At 51.4% G+C, this 17,624-nt stretch overlaps 7 protein-coding genes across 7 annotated transcripts; 3 read left to right on the top strand and 4 right to left on the bottom strand.

Moving 5' to 3' along the window:
- Positions 1–610: 610 nt before the first annotated feature.
- Z520_10297 (uncharacterized protein) lies at positions 611–2,484 on the bottom strand (the record flags this gene model as incomplete). Its single annotated transcript, XM_016780790.1, has 4 exons — positions 611–1,287; positions 1,345–1,923; positions 1,980–2,169; positions 2,218–2,484. The coding sequence occupies 4 exons, from the start codon at positions 2,482–2,484 to the stop codon at positions 611–613; spliced, it is 1,713 nt and encodes a 570-aa protein (XP_016628083.1).
- A 4,363-nt stretch (positions 2,485–6,847) lies between these two features.
- Z520_10296 (uncharacterized protein) lies at positions 6,848–7,402 on the top strand (the record flags this gene model as incomplete). The annotated part of the gene is made up of 1 exon (XM_016780789.1): positions 6,848–7,402. One exon carries the CDS (start codon positions 6,848–6,850, stop codon positions 7,400–7,402), a length of 555 nt encoding a protein of 184 aa, XP_016628082.1.
- A 476-nt stretch (positions 7,403–7,878) lies between these two features.
- Z520_10295 (uncharacterized protein) lies at positions 7,879–8,845 on the top strand (the record flags this gene model as incomplete). Its single annotated transcript, XM_016780788.1, has 3 exons — positions 7,879–8,166; positions 8,220–8,520; positions 8,583–8,845. The coding sequence occupies 3 exons, from the start codon at positions 7,879–7,881 to the stop codon at positions 8,843–8,845; spliced, it is 852 nt and encodes a 283-aa protein (XP_016628081.1).
- A 472-nt stretch (positions 8,846–9,317) lies between these two features.
- On the bottom strand, positions 9,318–11,090 carry Z520_10294 (uncharacterized protein; the record flags this gene model as incomplete). Its single annotated transcript, XM_016780787.1, has 2 exons — positions 9,318–10,355; positions 10,413–11,090. The coding sequence occupies 2 exons, from the start codon at positions 11,088–11,090 to the stop codon at positions 9,318–9,320; spliced, it is 1,716 nt and encodes a 571-aa protein (XP_016628080.1).
- Positions 11,091–11,984: 894 nt separating this feature from the next.
- Positions 11,985–14,176, bottom strand: Z520_10293 (uncharacterized protein; the record flags this gene model as incomplete). Its single annotated transcript, XM_016780786.1, has 5 exons — positions 11,985–12,329; positions 12,388–12,706; positions 12,757–13,070; positions 13,123–13,823; positions 13,879–14,176. The coding sequence occupies 5 exons, from the start codon at positions 14,174–14,176 to the stop codon at positions 11,985–11,987; spliced, it is 1,977 nt and encodes a 658-aa protein (XP_016628079.1).
- Positions 14,177–14,613: 437 nt separating this feature from the next.
- Z520_10292 (uncharacterized protein) lies at positions 14,614–15,457 on the top strand (the record flags this gene model as incomplete). The annotated part of the gene is made up of 3 exons (XM_016780785.1): positions 14,614–14,811; positions 14,873–14,932; positions 14,993–15,457. 3 exons carry the CDS (start codon positions 14,614–14,616, stop codon positions 15,455–15,457), a joined length of 723 nt encoding a protein of 240 aa, XP_016628078.1.
- Positions 15,458–15,556: 99 nt separating this feature from the next.
- On the bottom strand, positions 15,557–17,515 carry Z520_10291 (uncharacterized protein; the record flags this gene model as incomplete). Its single annotated transcript, XM_016780784.1, has 5 exons — positions 15,557–15,772; positions 15,820–15,968; positions 16,019–16,140; positions 16,190–17,054; positions 17,104–17,515. 5 exons carry the CDS (start codon positions 17,513–17,515, stop codon positions 15,557–15,559), a joined length of 1,764 nt encoding a protein of 587 aa, XP_016628077.1.
- Positions 17,516–17,624: the final 109 nt, after the last annotated feature.

The raw sequence follows: 17,624 nt of genomic DNA, 5'->3' as shown, positions 1-17,624 counted from the left end.
AACTTCTCAGGGACGAATCTTCATCCCCGTTTACGTTCGCAAGTGAGGTTGTCATCCCCTGGGTGACGGTTGGCCTTTACTGTCCACTTACTTCCAAGGTTTCCACTCGGATGTTATAAATTTGTTTAACCTCGGATCAATCCCCCCAGCATTGTCCAGCTAGCACAGCCAGCCTCCAGCACGATGGATGGCATGCGAGCGTTGTCAGGGATATATCCACATCGAGCGAACAACCGAGAGGAGAGACCTAACTAGTACTAGCCCTACTAGCCTCCGGTCTGGGCCCTTCTAGGGCGGCCGGACCAAGAAGCTGGGACCTGGGGCCCCGTTGTGGGGAATCTGAACGAGTCAGTGCAGACCTCAGGGCTGGCAGTTCACGCCTCCTCAGGCACGGCCCAGCACTCGGTACTCGGTCCAGAAGCGAACAAGACTCTCGTTACTGCCAGAGATGAAGTCCGGGGTGGCTGAGATCTGGGAACAGAAAGCGGACTCTTTTGTAAGGTTTCATATTTCGTAGTGGTGAGTATATTGATTTTAGAGGCATATATACACACCGAGAGACCACAAGAAATGGTCCTTATATACGGGCGTCGGTAACCGGTTGATTCAGCTAAGCGTTCTTTTCTGCCAATGGGGTCACCATTTCAGAACCTTCAACATGAGCTGCCTCATGTTTGGTGCCGGCCGGCGTCCCCGTAGCTTCTGTAGCCACCTTGTGTAGCGTTTCGCCGCCGCCGCCCTCCACTGTGTTGCCCGTGTGGACGTCCACGACAAGGTCGTGCGTGCGGTGATCGACGTGAATGTCCTCTGAGTAGACCATCACCTCCTCGGTATCTCCAAAGACAGCCGCGATTTCTTCGAGAGGTACTCCCTTAGTCTCGGGCAGCAGGAGGAAGGCCGCGATGCCACCAAGGCCTGAGATGATGATGAAGACGAGAAAGAATTTCCAGCCAATGTTCTTGAAAGCCGTGGCAGTCACCTGGAGGTAAACGAGATCGGTAAGGGCAACGGCGGAGATAGACATTGCCACGCCCTTCGCTCGAAGATGGTTCGGAAAGATTTCGCTGTAGAAGACGACGCCAGCGACGTCAATACCGCATCCGTAGAACAGGAGAAATACGTAAAACATGGCAACACCAGCCCGGAGCGCTGGATAGTTGGGCGTCGCGGGGATCGGGCTGGCAAAAGTTGCAATGATAGCCGCCTCCACGATAAGGCAAGCACAACAACCAAACACGCCCGTAAGCATGAGAACACGTCGGCCCACCCGGTCCATAATCACCGCACCTGTGGCAAAGGAGTTAGTCCACAACATGACTTTCTCAACGGCGTTGTCGTACTTACCGAGCAGATTGGCTGGTGTGCCCATAGTGATCCATCCACACTGCAGCTTCAACTGATCCAGGGTGTCGTATCCGAGAGCAGCGTACAATGTTGGACCATAATTGTTGATGACTAGCACTGCGGTGGACTGTCCGATGAAAGCGAAGCCACAAGCTAGGATGGTACGCTTCCTGTACGATTTCTTGAAGAACATGGCCCGGTATGTAGGTGTCAGGGTCCGGTCGAACTCTGCCTGTTTTTGCATCTGGTAAAACTCGCCGCGTGCATATTCTTGGTCCGGGTCGCCGGGTACATGGTGGAGATCCATGACGATCTTCCTCGCCTCTTCGACTCGGCCTTTCATCAACAGATACCGCGGAGATTCCGGCGCCCATAGAATGACAAGCAGCTGGAGAGCCGGGAAAATGAGCGCAAGACCTAGAGGCCCTCGCCATTGAGCCGCAGGATTATTTTTAACGTAGTAGAATGCCAGACCCATATATGAGGCAAGTGAATAGCCTATGGTGATACCCATGCCGTTCATGCCGACAAAGAATCCTCGCAATTTGGGCGGTGCCAGTTCGGCCGTGTAGACGGGTGCTAGAGAAGAGTCAACGTTGCACGCATCCAGCTGGGAGTAGTTGTGGACAACATACTCAGTGCAAGGAAGCCCCAAGATCCAGCTCCGGCGATCAATCGGAATATAATGAACATGGTCGTGTTGACAGATCCAGTCAGACCGGCGCCGCCAATAAGGCTCATAGTTGCACAAAACACGGTTCCTGCCTTGCGACCCCATTTGTCCATGATGAAGCTTCCGATGATGATTCCCAGGAACGCTCCGGCCTGTGAGTGTTAGAGAATTCGCACTTGCGAGTATAGCGGGTGTCCAACCTGGAAGACACCGGACATAGCACCGATCAGAGAGTCAGCATCGTGGGCCAGCTCTCCGGTCTCCGCGTTGATGAGCTTCATATAGACCAGGAACGATGGTTGTGCGAGAGTGACGCCAATGATGGAGGCAGGGTAGCCAAATGCCAGCTGGCCGCAGCCAGCAATGGCGAAACAGATCAAAAAGTTCCTCCAATTCCATTGTCGGTCTTGTCCAAACCCCTTTGCAGCTGTGCCCTCCCTGGCATATGTCGTGTTGCGGATCGCCATTGTTGCGATGTTGGGAACAGCCTAGAAGATTTGTGACGTGAAATCGAAAGGATATTATAAGGAGCTGAGTGAGAGAACCCCGCTTGAACCATTACCTCGGTCTTTGGTTCAGTCTAGTGCTAGCCGAAAGATTGTCGACGCTCGAGGCGGAGCAACGGTGAACTTGTACCTGTTCATGATCAGTAGACCGAAACTTACAACCTGGAGAAGGTGGATCTCATCAAGGGTAACTTCTCCAGACCCAGTTAGGGCCCCCACAGCGATTGCGGGGCATCTTCCCTCCGTCCCACGAGCTCGGTGCCTACCTAGGTACCTACCTAGGTAGCGAGGTAGGTAGCCTGTATCTTGGGCAGATCTAACCGACGCCTTGACATGTCCCATCATGCGCTGGACATATGATCTTCCCATACAAGCTTACAGAAGCTTTCCCAAGAAACGTAGATTGGCGACTTATGTTGACATCGAAGCCGGTTGTGGAGGAGCTGTCTTCCTCTGCTGTGAACTCCGCGTGTAGACAGAAGTTGATAGAGAGCACAGCTATTGCGCATCTAACATCTCGGGTGGATCCCTGTGCACGACCAAGTGTTTGAAGATCGGAGAACGCAGCAATACCAAAAAGCGGGGTCAGCCACTACGTGCTGCCTTCTCTTCCGTGACCTGATCAGTAATGACTGACATGCCAGCACACCACCGAGATCCCGAGATGCGCTCGGGAGAGCTGTACTCATAATTGAACGCGTGGGAAATTCTGCAATCTATGTGATGGGTAACAGACGGAAATCAAGCACGTTCAGTGAGCTATCTTGCGTCCGGGCGTTGGTAGCCGCCTTCAGCAGAGAGGCTTCCTCAACGTGGCCGGCACCGTCAGAGAGATCGTTCCAATCGTCGGGGTTAGTGTTCTCGATATCCAGTCCAGGCCGAACCTTGCGGCTTTGCAGAGGACTCACGCCTGGGACGGAAATCCGTCGCCCAGAATCGTGTCTTGTTCCTCTTTATTGTCGTCCGTCTCCAAGTCTACATCTTCCTCGCTGCCCCTCATCCACCTCCTGTTGATAACTTCGGTGTTGCTACTCTTGCCGCAGCATACAGTCTCGCATATCCGCCCAGGGCAATTTTATTTCTTCTCACGTCAGCTACATACGAGGAGGAGCAAAGGGATAGAACGGATCATAGAGGGAGAAGCCTATAGAGTTGTAATATGATAAAGTGCTAGATGCCCGAGTAGGGTATCGCAGAAGATTCGCCATAGCAATGACCCGCTTTCCCTTTACTTCTGGGCTCCAGCCTGAGCATATGGTATTCCGCCAATACTTCTTGCCGTAGGCACAGATCTCTTGTCTGTGGGAAGATTGGTGGAACAATAGCCTGTATCATCTACAGAAAAGGCGTAACAAAACTGGTAGTAGGGATTTTGACAGCATTGGTCACTCGCCGTGCAGGCGCCCCCGAATGGAACACACTGAGGCCCCGTAGTTGCCGTGGTCTGGTCAAATTAGCTACGAAATCACTACGTGGTACACATGCCACTCACCGTTGACGTCGTCGTTGTCGGTATTGTGACAGATGTTCTTGTGGTCATGGCCGTAGCTGTGGTGGCTGTGGTGGTCGTACTTGGAGTCACCTGAAAGTATTTTGTTAGTAATGCCATGCTTGTGACATCCGGCATCAACCCACCGTCTTTATGCTGACCGTCTGAATGCAGGAGCAGAAAGTTGATAACGCGGCACCGGCTTCGGACTCCAAAACAGACCACTGAGACGCCAGAGCATCCTGCGTAGTTATTGTAGTTTTCGTAGTGGTTGGAACCTTTGTAGTGGTGGGAGCTTTTGTGGTTGTGAGAGTTGTCCGAATTGTCCGAGTATTTCCACGTTTGGCTTTTTCGTGACTGTGAAGACAGGCTGAGGATATTTCGCCCTACAGAACGCTTGCGCTGGGGGGTAGCTTTTCAGTAAAGGCACGGCGATTGCATTGATCCCGCTATTGCAGGCTCCAGCTTCAGCAATCGCAACGATAGCAAGCAAGAAGAGAAAGGCAAGCTTCCTCATACTTCCGACTACTTCAAGTTTGAGTCTGCGGTTTGAGAAGATATGGCAATCTGGGGCCTGGCGACGCACTGCAGCATTTGGGTCGGTAAATATATACTTTTATCCACTGCTACTCCTACCTCGAGGAGCCTGTTGTCAGGGATTTATACACTGAGGCTGTCGCATTGGGTGGGCTTGCCTGAGCCTGTATATGGTAATCTTTCTCCATAGCTAGGACGTCTCTAATAGACGCAAACTCTACAACTAGAAGGTGGAAGGTGTTAAGTCCAACTGGCCACCTGGGATTTGGTAGACGGTCATGGAGATGGGCCAACTATACGATCTAGAACACCCGTTCTGAGACGTTACTAGATGCTTTGCAAGGCTACGGCCATAAAAGGCAGGCGTTTCTCACATAGACAGCCTATTGGATTGGCCAGGTGTGTTTTCTAGCCCCGAATAGGGGAGTGTTGTGTTTAGTCCTCCCTAAGAGTTTTGCTGCCCAGAAAACCCCTAAAGCATCAAAGACTTGGCCCGCGCTGGGTAGATCCATTTCTCAATGATGGAGACCTATCTAATAACTAAGTTTTTAGGTGCCTAGCTGTTTATTCCGCCTTTCTTCTTGGCTCGCGTACGAACCGAGCGTTCTCGAACGGGACACTACATCTTATAGCGATGGTGAGAATACAAAATTCAGATGTACGGTTCAGTTATTAAGGTTTGGGGGGTTCCAGATCCAGCCACTGGCCAAAGTGGCCGGCGAAGGCAATATCGATCTGGGTAGAGGTACCGAGATGCGGAAACTTCTTGAGGCTCGATGCAGCGTCAGCTTGTGCTGATCAGCAATCAGAATCCCTTCACTGGCAGCCGTCTGTTCAAAAACCAAACGAATCGCGCGAGGGGACCCCACGCGGCGATAGGGAAGCGTGTCTTGTTCAAGGCCAGGTTACTTTTGTCGAGGAAGACGCAGCAGCGACCGCATTTCCCGGTTGGATTGAAGTCTGCCTGCCTCTGTCGCCAGACTGTATCCACGCATCAAGACTTAATGCTCTAAGCCTTTTACCCCAGATGATCCTCGCCAACGGCGTCGGAATGCCGATCCTCATTCCTACGTCCTCATAGTCCTGGGGATAAGGAAGTGGCTCAACCGCGTCGCCACAACTCCGCCATTCGGGCTCTCAGTGCCAGTCACTGTTCTCCCAGATCGACTCGGCAAAATCCCTGGGTGCCTGGATGTCTTGCCTGGATAATAGGTGAAATGAACAGCAATTTGCTACTGTCTCCGTATTTTGTGTTCATGGGTCTCTCGGAGGATACCATGCGCACGGGGTGCAAGCTGTAATGGCTCTAGGAGATTTTGAAGATTGTGTACAGATGGACAAACTCGCCTTTCGCCTTTCGCCATCATCCTACATGCTCGTGCGCCGTCTTCCAGCAGAAAAGATAGATTTATTCGCTTTTTCTTCATTTGCAGCAAGTAATCAGTCGCCCTGACTCTCTTGACTCCAATATCGAGGACTTTCTTCTAGTCTAGAAGAGAGTGGTGCTGCCATGCTCTATCGAAGAAACTCTGAACGTCCGCTTGGTCGATACTATTTTCTGCTTCAAGTGTCTGACTCATCAGCTCGAGTTCATCTCCATGGGCCGCTAGATACAGGGGAGATATAACGCTTCCAGATTCCGGCAGCTGCAGGCCTTCGTCGGGTCGAGTCAGGGGAGTGGTGGATGCCTTTCGTGACAACATTGTCTAGAACTTGGCAAGGGCAAGTCACCATCCATCTTGGCCACCACGATGGCCCGAAGACGGTCGAGAAGAGCAATATTTGGCTGGCTGTCTGTAGTTTGATCTTGGTTTCCGGGGCTGGATATGTCATTGACCATCATGCGGGATCTCAGAGAGCAAGGAATAGGGAAAGGTATGAGAAGCTCTTGCCTGGTGAACAGGAGAGGCACCAGAGGGACGTCGTAGACAATTGCGGCAAACTTGCCAAGGCCGCTCGGGCTGTCCTCTCGCAACTTACCGAGGTACATCGGCTGGGCACCAGTTACAGGACGTGAGCGTTCGGATGATACCCGTTGTGCTTGGAGCATTGTCCTATTGCTATCGTGTTTTGATCTTTTCATCCTATTCAGGAGGATTATGGGTGAAGCCTAGACCTGTAGAAAGCTCTCCATTCATTTTCTGTCTCTACTTTGGTTCGATAGCAATGTTTACAGGATAGAAGGAATTGCTGGTGTCTCGGCAGTTGCATGCGCAATTTATCTCATCACCGGAATCACTTCCTCGAACAGTTACGGCGTACGACTGGAATAAGCTCTCACAGGACATATTCAGCATCATGACATCCAACATTCACCCCGACTTTGATATACCCTGGTGCAAGAGCCTTCTACAATCCGACATTTCCATTGTCGAAGTACCCTTTCAGCACCCATCCCACAATGACACACCCTTGAAAAAAGGGGTCTCCAACAGTATGTTCAGACACACTCTCTATACGGCCGACGCCATCCGAGCCCAGATCAATTTCAAGCGACCTGCGACTGAAGCCGACTCCATTACCCCGTGGGAATACTGCTATTTGATGTCCCTAGGTTCCGGAATTGACGGCAAGGCAGGTCGTGCGCACGGGGGATTCAATGCTTTGGTCTTGGATCAGATGACAGGCACCGTGGCGTCAATGGTGTCGGGCAGTGCAGCACCGGCGACAGCGACCATGACAGTGGACTATAAAGCGCCGATTGACACGCCGGGGGTTGTGCTGTGTCGCTCGTGGGCAGTCGAGCGACAGGGGAGGAAAACATGGGTTAAGGCCAGGATCGAGGACGGCCAGGGCAACCTTCTTGCAAGTGCAAAATCGCTATTTGTTGATCCGCGACCGCAGAAAATATAGAATCACCACGGGCCTTTTAAATTTAGCTCATTCGATTGACGGCATTGCAAACGTTGTTGGCTTCTCCGAGCGCAGTCTGGGATTTTTCGATATTCTTCTGTTATCCTCCAGATGGCCACTTGCGGTCTACCTTTTACATTCCTCCGAGCAAAAGGTTTTGAGGATTGTGAAGTCATGCTAACCAGTCCGTCGATTGCGGGTGCCGTTGGCTAGCAATCTCCACCGTCAAAGCGCGTTCCGGATGGACCGAGATAGGTTTGAACTCAATAGATCAACATTCGTGGCTCAGATGGTCGGACTTGGGCTTCCCGCAACTGTATATTCCTTTGATGACGACACGAATTGGAGCATAACGAGAAAGAAAAGAGGGAAAGAAGACATCAGACTCTATCAAGAGTCTACATATGTGAGCATTTCCCCCAATATTCTGGTTTACAACATTCTCTGGACAATCCACCACTTTTCGCCTCTTCACTATGTCTTTCAAGGCTCGTTTTCGCACCTCCCGTGAGAGTGTAAAGGGTTTCCTGCGCGATAGCCGAAGGAATCACACCACGGCCTTCTTTGCGGAGCTCGCAGGGACCTTTCTCTTCCTCTTTTTCTCCTTTGGCATTGCCCAAGTCGCACATACCCCTCCACCTGCGGATGCCAACTCAGCGCCAAACCTCTTGGTCATCTTCTTCATTGCGCTTGGGTTTGGTTGTTCCCTGGCTATTAACGTGTGGCTGTTCTATAGAGTCAGTGGTGGCATGTTCAATCCAGCCGTAGGTTTGCAGGTGCAAGAGAACGTGTCCAGGGTCTGTGACTAACTCTCCAGGTTACGTTGACGCTTTGGCTCATTCGAGCCGTGCCTACCTCACGCTCCTTGGTAGTCTTCCCTGCTCAAATTTTAGGCGGCATTGCTGCAGCTGGTGCAGTGTCTGCCACGTTGCCTGGGCCGATGGCGGTGAACGTCAGACTGGGAGGAGACACCTCCGTTGCTAGAGGGCTGTTTATCGAGATGTTTGCAACGACTCAGCTCAACTTTGCTGTGATTATGCTGGCCGCCGTCAAACACAAGGCAACTTACCTCGCCCCGATCGGAATTGGCATAGCTCTATTTATCGGCCATCTCTTAAGTCAGTCCGCGCTTCTGCTCATGCGAATCAGCTCTGAGGTCAATGTGGCTAATTCCAGCTAGGTATCTACTATACCGGCGCTGGCATCAACCCTGCTCGGGCCCTTGGCCCCGACGTTGTTACTCATAGCTTCCCAACTTATCACTGGATCTATTGGATTGGCCCGTTCCTAGGGTCTTTCGTGTCAGCGGTCTTCTTCTTCCTTCTTGAAGTTTTCAATTGGAAAACAGCCAACCCTGGCCAAGACTACGATGACCTGGAGACTCAGACCATTACCCCGTACAGAACAACCCCTCGGGCAAACGTGGCGCTGCCAGGGCTCTGAGGTGCCGAGTGAGTCTCGCATGCCAAGCGAATGGAGTGACGGAGGCCCTCAGGAGGCGTGCTGAGGAATGGAGTTAGATCAAAAACATAACAAAGACATATACATCGCCTTGAAGGGACGGCGATGTCATTGGCCGCCGGGAGAAAGAGAACCGCAAAAGATCTTCAGGACAACGCCACAGGGACAAGAAGAAGTTCGATGGGTAATTTAGATGGAGCTTTACGTACGATCTTTCTCGTTATTCGGGCCGCCTTGATGTAATTTTCGGCTCAATCGAGGTACATCTCCGTCAATTGGAGATCACGCCAACCAAAGAAGACTGAACCATGACGAGAGAGCGCAATGGAGGATGTGGTATGAATAGTATTGGACATTGATGACAATGGTTGAACATATGTACTCGTAGAGACGGTCTCAGATATTGCCTGAGCCGCGTCCTGTGCTCGATTTTGCCTCTCACAGATTTTGACATTCACTCGTTGAAAAAGTGCAGGTCGTTAACCCAGTTTCGCATCCAGCCGTCTTCGGGAAAATTACTACCAAGCAGTTCGAAGTCCGGAACGTCGTCCAATGCAATTCCGCCAGCTGGGTTGGTTGGTGTTGGTGTAAACGATGGCGTGTGAGCATATAACATGTCTGACACGTTTTGATCTCCAGAATTTGAGTTTTCGGCAATCTGACCACCCCGCAACGCTCTGCTTCCCGGGGGTTCAAGCGCGGCAGTAATGCGGTCATATATTTTTGGAACGTCCGCTCCATAAGGGTCGAACAGATCAAGAGGGGAAAAGGACAAAGTATCCGCCGATGCGTTGAGGCCGAGACGCGGCAGTGGGGGTGGTTCTTTTGATTCCAGCACCCTGCGGATCTCCTGTATGTTGCGTAAGTTGTTTGCTGCAGATGGCCTGGTGGACGCAAGTGTCCGAAGACAAGCCTCGAGTGTGTCAAGGTTACCCTTGCATTCGTCCCGCAACGATGGGATTCCAAGGCAGGAGAGCTGAGGAATAGCGGTGACAAGTAAATGCCACGCGAAGCCCGAACTGAGGGAGCAGGTATGGCCCCGCAGCTCCATTGCTTCAAAAATGCGGAAGCTGAGATTTGATGCCACAATAGCCGGTGAGCTAGCCGGCGGGACAAAAAAGATGGATCGTGGACGGTAAAGGATAATGATCGTCGTGAGTAAGTGTATATGTAACTGAGCCAAATCGAAAGAGTATGGCTTTGCAGTTCCATCCGCTTGAATAAGTCGGAGCGCGAGCGGCAACGATCGAACGAATTCCATCAGTCTGAGACCTACTTTGTTCTTTTCTGCAGGTGATGGATCATTCCGCCGAGCCAGCAATTGGCATAGATCACACAGGATGTCTGTGATTGCAACGTAAGAAACAAATATCTGTGCGCGAATGTCACTGGGATCTGGAAAGTCGTATATGGACGGCGGTTCAATACCGCAATCTGTGGGGTTGACTATTCGGGGACGTCCATGAGCAGATGACATGATACTGTCCCTTGCCTATGCATGAAAGTGTGCATTAGTTCCTTGAAGTTCTCTCTTGTCGTCGGAACGTACGTATAAAGTCCACCATATCCTTCGCCTGAGCCTCTCCTGGTTGTTGTGCCTGGTTGACTTCATATTGAGGCCCATCTGCTGAGCGAGACCGAGCGCATAGTTACCCCAGAATCTTGGATGGTCGGTGGAGATGTCTTTCGGCGCTGCTGGCGCATAGAATTGTATCAAGCATAATGCTGCAAGTAGATTGAGCGGGTTTCTCTCAGCACCGGTATCAATTATAGCTTTGATGCGACGGTATTGTGGATGGGCTGGAAGAGTCATGTCACTCTTGGGTTTGGTTGAGGCAGCAGTTAGCAGAACCGCTTGCAGGACCAGCAAAGAGGTCACTCTGGAAGATTTGTCGGCGGAGGCTGTCCCATCATCAACAACAGGCATCCAAGTCCAGCATCTTTCGTAGAAGATCTCAAACAATGCTTGACGGACGGGGATCGACGGAAGTTCGAAGGCGTTGTAGAGCTCAAGAACTTTCATATCGCTCTCGGTCAGAGTGTGCTCGTGTGGCTGGCGAGCTCCGTGAGAGTGGTCAATGCCAGGGAAGTCATCCCCTAGGACAGCGCGTCGCGACAGGTACGATGAATTGTAGAATTCGTCGACCCTTGGCGACGACGCCGCTGCGACTAGGTCAACAGGGCTGGGAGCAGCGACACAATGGTGAACGAATAGAAGTGGTGCCATGGCGGTGTCAGTTCGATCCTGTAATGGTGACGGTGGGGACACGCCACAGTCCTGTGGTTGATGGTTGGCGTGTTGGAAAACAGGACTTGATACAGAATTTCGAGCGTGACTCGAGGTTCTGGCTCTTTTCTCCCCTTGTGGTCGCTGCTGATAGTGTTCTTTCCTCCGCCGTAAACGAGGTCTACAGAAAGTTATCCCTCCGTCCGTCTAGACATTGCTGAGGCACTGACTTGCAAGTGAAACCATGCTCAGCACAGGTAGAGCAGACACCGGAGGTGCCGCTTAGATCGCAACGTACTTTGAATGTCAGCGCTGGGACTGGCCAAAGTATCTTTCCAACTTTCTGGTGTGGGATCTTTCATACCTTTCCGAGCGTAGCAGGTTTCACATGCACGGGCGTGTTGCGGACGAGCACTTACACTACTCGGGTCGTAGCTTTTGAATGTAGCCATTATGTATAGAGGGGACCTCCGTCATGGCCGTGCCATGTCCTGGAGCCTGGAAGGAATAGGAGTAAGCTGTAATGGAAGAAAAGTCGACGGCGAATCTAGACCAGGTGAAGATGCGGAGAAGTTGGACCGATTCAGCCTTGTGCGGGGGATACTGCCAACTACGTACCTACGTAGCCTCGCTTGCCTCGCTAGGTATCGGTACTTTCACGTCAGTCTTAAGAACCCCACGACCCCCCGTGGACCCCTATCGGCACGCTATCTTGGTGGACTCGCCGTTGTATATGGCGCTGTTATCACCATCAACTGTATGGAGTGGTGGGAATCTTCATCAGAAACACATATACCAGTAATGCAAACATTCAGAGAGCGGAGGCGGACATCACCCAAATTCCTGCCATATGAAGTGATATCTATAGAACATCTTTGTCGATAACATTTATCTTTACAGTTTTGGTTTGACTCCCACTTTCTCACTGCTCCGCTGGAACTGCTTCCACAACTGCCTAGTGTCCACCATCATCGGCCAAAGGTGTTGCATGTGGTTCATCTCACTCCTTCGGGCGCCCTCCAGTAGTGCCTCGTACGGGGACTGGTCGCTTCTCGCTAGCGCACTGTCAAGCTCAAACTCTGTGAAGCCGTACGCATTGATGATAGTCTGCGCGTGCTTTTCTGCCACCTCAACAATGATTGCGTCGTACGCCAAGCGTAATGAGGAGCGTTGGTCGGACGTCAGAGAAATGGGTGGACATAGCACTCCATGCGCCGTGGTCATGATGGAGATAGAGAACTAACAGAAGACAGATAGTCAGTGCCGCTCTTGTATCTTTTGTCAGAGATAAGCATACCAGTTGTGCCAACGCCGTCATCGGCTTCTTGTAGCTGGCGTCACTCGGAATATTGTCCACAACCTCCCAGAAAGCCTTCCAATAGACGAAATCACCATGCGCCATCGTCAACGCGTGGCATGCATAACTAGTATCCCGGCCCGCCTTCGTGTCTTCGATGTGTTGCTGCACAAGCACAACGAGACGCTGTTCAAGTATAAACCTCTGTGCATCACGCTCGAGCCATCCTGAAGGCGATTTTATGTGCAGTGGCTGCGGTGTTGAGGTGCTGCGCAGAAAGGAAAGGTATGAGAGCGAAGGGAGAGATGACTCGGTTCCACTATAGACCAGTCAGGATAAATCTTCAAAGGATGCAAATGGGTTGGGTACGCTTTGAAATGCTTCAAAATGGCCCTAGGTACTTGTTGTGCCACAACATAGTTGTCACCCTCATATGTCACCGCGTTGATAGAATTGGCGTACATCCGGCCGAACCCTGAGAGAGCACTATAACCATGGCCGCCACAGGCAACTCGGCAGGTCTCAACACCGTACCCTGTAATTTCGGTCGAGTATACTTTGGCACCAACAGTTTGGAGGTGGAGATCTTCCAACTGCGACGTATCGTCGGTCCTCAAGTAGTTTGCAGTGTAGTCGTCATATGCACGCTTGATAGCTTGCCCGACAACTACAAGTGCCGTCGCCTTTGGATAAGTCAGCAATCAAACGCCTTCACTTGTCGATACCGCGCTTTACCTTGGCAAGAAGTGGGAGTAGCCGGTATCTCACACTCGCATAGTCAAAGACAGGAGTTTCACTCCTGTCCCTACTCTTTGAGAATTGCTTCCGGAAGGTGGTGTAGTGATAAGCAACAGCAACGGCTTTGAGCAAGTCCCAGCCTGTGATCTCAGCCATGAGAGCACGTACCGTTACCATCGAGCCGTACGAGTGCTTCAGATTCTTGGGCGGGACATAGGTGCCGTCTCTGAGAACTTGTGCATTTCTGGCCAGCATTTGAGACCGGGGGATGCGGACATTGTGAAAGCGAAGCGCACCGTTATCGGTCCCCAGCATACCCTGGAATGCTTTTGGGCCGAGCTCATAAATCTCACAGCCGGGCATAAGTTCCTGGGTATCAAGGTTGCGCAACTGAACCAAGAAAAGATGGTTACCATAATCCTTGCCTCTGATGATCAAGCGAGCCACAACAATCCCATGTGTAGCCCACACCCCAGTAGCACCGATCCAGTACTTGGTGCTACTGATCGTGGGAGAGTTGATCAAGAACTCGTCCGTTTCCGAGTCAAATGTCGCCGTGGTTTCGATGCCTTTGACATTTGATCCATGGCCCAGCTCAGTCTGACAGTACGAGCCAAAGATTTCGAACCGCTCCGCCTTCGGAATCCAGATTTTCTTTTGTTCGTCCGACATTTGGCGCTCCAGATTTGACATGAATACTAGAGCCATACGTTAATCTCCTCGGATCGTTCATTTCCCTGCCACTGAACATACTTCTAAATTGTGGCTGGACCGGCAGCATGTTGTCTGTCAGTTTGATTGCTTCCATGAAATGCTGATGAGGCCAATTGTTCTCGAACTTGAGCCTGATGAGCTCGCGACTCTGTAACGCTGCCCGTGTCCATGCATCTTTGCGGGCCAGTGATGGAGGAGTCACAATCTTCTTGTCAAATACGGGATTGCCAATAAAAGCTTTGAGCAAGGCTTTCCTTCTCTCTAGTTTCTCTTCGCCGCCCCAGAGGAATAACGTGAACTCCGACTCTTCGGGCTGAACTGGGATGTTTCGAGACATGATGGGAAACTAATTGTACTCGGATTGCCGGCTGTACAGGCACCAAGTCAAGAGGATATGTATATTGTTTCCTCGGTCGCGTCGTCACCACCAAACTTCACGGTCATAACACCTTTTAGGCTAGCAAGATACAGCCCCCATAGCGCTTTAACGGCTGCACCAGAGACGCCTGAACCGTTTCACCTTAGGTTGAAAAGACCGGGAATTTCTGAATCTAGCAATTCTCCGGGGCCCGCCCGGCGTTTGCCTATTTCGATTCTTCGCTCTCACCTTGTACCTTCTCCGCACGCCAAGGACGGACCGACAAGAGAGGTGTGGGTAATCTGAGGACTTTCTGGAGGATACTCAGTTGCTCTCGGTAAAAGGAACTTCTGGAAAGATTATATGGAGTTGACAAAGTAACTTTGAGTCTTCAGCAACTCTCAGGGTGAGGTAAGATGGGCTACCAATATCTCACGGTCGAGCGAAAGGGCAACGTCTTCATAATTACGTTACGAAAACCTCCCGAGAATCGCCTTAATGTTCCGTGCTGTCAAGAACTCATCAGGGCATATCACTCGATTCAGAGGGAGCTGGGACAAGATGCTGAGGGGGCGGTGGTACTGACTGGCAGCGATGCCAAATTCTTCACCACGGTCAGCCAATATCGATGAAGTGCCGCCGCTCTTGCCCTTCACTGCTCTAACATTACCCTAGGGACTTGATCTTGACGAGCGAGAAGGCAACATCTTTGCATCAAGCGACGGTTTCTACCCCGTAAGTGAAACAAGTTCTGTCGTCACAGGAACCATTCTGCTAACACAAAGAAAAACCAAGCTTCTGGCAACGATTCTCGACTTTCCGTTCCCGACAATAGCATGCATAACAGGTCACGTCATGGGCGGTGCTTGCCTCCTTACTCTCGCTCACGACTATCGAGTGATGAATTCGCAACGCGGATTTTGGCAAATGCCTCCTGTGAATGCTGGTCTGCATCATGATGGAATGGGTTCTTTGGTTCGGCTGAAACTCGCACCCAAGGTTGCGAGAAAGGTATTGCTGGAGGCTCACAGGTACACGGGAAAGGAAGCACTTCAGGACGGAATCGTGGATGTTGTTGCCCCACCGGACAAGATGCTCGAGGAGGCCATCAAGCTCGCCGAGCAATGGAAGGCTAAGGCGAAAATGGGAGTCTATGGGTTGCTGAGAAACGAACTATGGGGTCAAGCTCATTCTGCATATCAAGCGGTGAGTTATGTCCATTCCAGGCAGACATCTAGAGAGCCCAAAGTAAAGCTTTAGAGCAGCCCTCAAACAGCATCCCAGCTCACAAGGTTGAACATCGAGGAGCCATTGTATCAAGTGATTTCGCCCCTAAAACACTGGGGAAAGTATGTACCTCTAAAGCCTACTGTCACGCTTTTTGGACTCCCAGCGCTGCACGTCGGCATGCCCCTCTCGGGGAAACAGTTCCCGGACAAGCACTTTCTTAATAACCTTCCCAGTGGCGTTCTTCTTGAGCTCGTCCACGACGCGAAGCATTGTTGGCATCTTGTACCCTGCCAACGTTTCTCTCAGGTCGTACCTCAGCTTGTCCAAGGTCAAGTTGCGTGGTGCCTGGACTGGTTAGCTTCCTCGAGCACTGTCCAGAAGTCTGCACTTACATCTGGTTGAAGGACCAGGGCGGCCGCAACCCTTTGACCAAACTCCTCATCCTCAACGCCCACCACCATTGCTTCGGCAACGTAGCCAAGACCTAGAATTTCTCGCTCGATGTCTAGGGCGGATATCTTGTAGCCACCGCTCTTTATTACTGAGAACTGCGTCAGTGCTAGTCCAGTGCAGGCCATAGAGCTTGCTCACTGTCAATGGAGGCTCGGCCCAGGATAAAGTAGTATTTCCCTTCCCGACGGGCAATATCGCCGGTCTTGAAATATCCTTCAGCATCGAGTGCGTTTCTTGTCGCTTCCCTGTCAAACAAGTACCTGAATCCATCAGTAGTCCGCCGACCATGAGTAAGTGCAAAGAACTTACTTGGAGAATAGGATCGGGCTTCGCATGAGCACTTCTCCTTCGTCACCATTGGATAGTTTAAGGTCGATCCCTGGCGCCTTCTCCCCAACAGAGCCATCCGGTACGTCTTCTGACCGCGGTGTTACGGTAAAAGCATTTCCGAATTCGGTACCCCCATAGCGTGTTAAGATCGATCGACCTCCTCTTAGCTTTGTCCACTTCTGCTGCAGGGGTCGTGGTAGTGCCGAAGTGCCACACAGCAGAGCTCTGATTTCGTTGACACCTTTGACGTACTCCCCCAGCTCTCGTGGTGACAGCTTTGTCAGTCGCTGTTCGTAGTATGCCATCAAGCGCATGTAGATGGTCGGTACTCCCGAGAAGAAGGCCAAACCCCCTTGCCGAATCCGTTCCCAAGTCCATTCGACGTTGAAACCACCGCTGCGGAACTCGATGCAGCCTCCGCAGTACAGGAAAGGAATCAATGTGACGGTTACTCCTGTGGCATGATGCACGGGTAGTACATGTAATACCATATCCCCTTCCCGGATCCCATGTTGGTCACTGAAGGAAGCCGCAACATCGTAGAAGAAGCCTCTTCGCTTGACCCCGCCTTTGGGAGGCCCGCTGGTGCCCGACGTGAAAATAACCAAGCCTGACTTGTTCAGGTCGAGATACGGATCGGAGGAGATCTGGATTTGGCTTGGATCCAAAGGCTTCTGCATGATATGCGAAGTGATTTGTATGGCCCGGAAGCCAGCATTCTGCTGTTTGCGAACCGCAGATTCGAGGTCCTGTGCTAGTTGTACGCTACGCTGTGCAACAAGGACGGCTGAAGACCTTGATTTGGTAGCATAATATGTTGCTTCCTTGGTGGGAAGATCAGGAGCTGCACTGTTTAGCCCAAGCCAATCCCCAAATCAAGAGATGTCACTCACAAATGGGCACAATGACGGCACCTAGCGCCATCAAAGCGAAAAAGCCCACCACAAACTCATAGCCACCGGGGCCAAGGAGGTTAATGAAGACCTCTTCATCTCTATCAATCTTCTGAATAACCGTAAGCGGCAGCGTTTGTCTCAACACATTTCGGAGATGGAGGACATCTGTTAGGAGTTGAGTGTAGTCGGCTGTGTACCCGAAGGTGGTATCTTTTATGGCGATGAGATGTGGCCTGTAGGCCCAGCGCAACAACCGGCTGAACAAGAAGAAGTTGGGGAAGACGTTCGGGCCTTGGTGCTTTGGTACCCATTGTGCTCGATCATCTGGATAGTTGACGCGATCAACGATGACTGCCGGGCGACCACTCAGGGACAATTCTTTTAGTTCATCACCTGAACGGACCGACATGATGGCGATATTGAATGAATCTGTCGTTAGTCAGTGTCGACCTTGTGCAAAAGACAGATCCGAGATTGTCTCGGGCTTTAACTTCATCGATAACGCAATGTTCGATATC

This window comes from Fonsecaea multimorphosa (assembly GCF_000836435.1).
Source record: "Fonsecaea multimorphosa CBS 102226 unplaced genomic scaffold supercont1.29, whole genome shotgun sequence".
Lineage (NCBI taxonomy): Eukaryota > Fungi > Ascomycota > Eurotiomycetes > Chaetothyriales > Herpotrichiellaceae > Fonsecaea > Fonsecaea multimorphosa.
The sequence above is the reverse complement of the archived record's forward strand: the minus strand, read 5'-3'. Positions and strand labels throughout refer to the sequence as shown.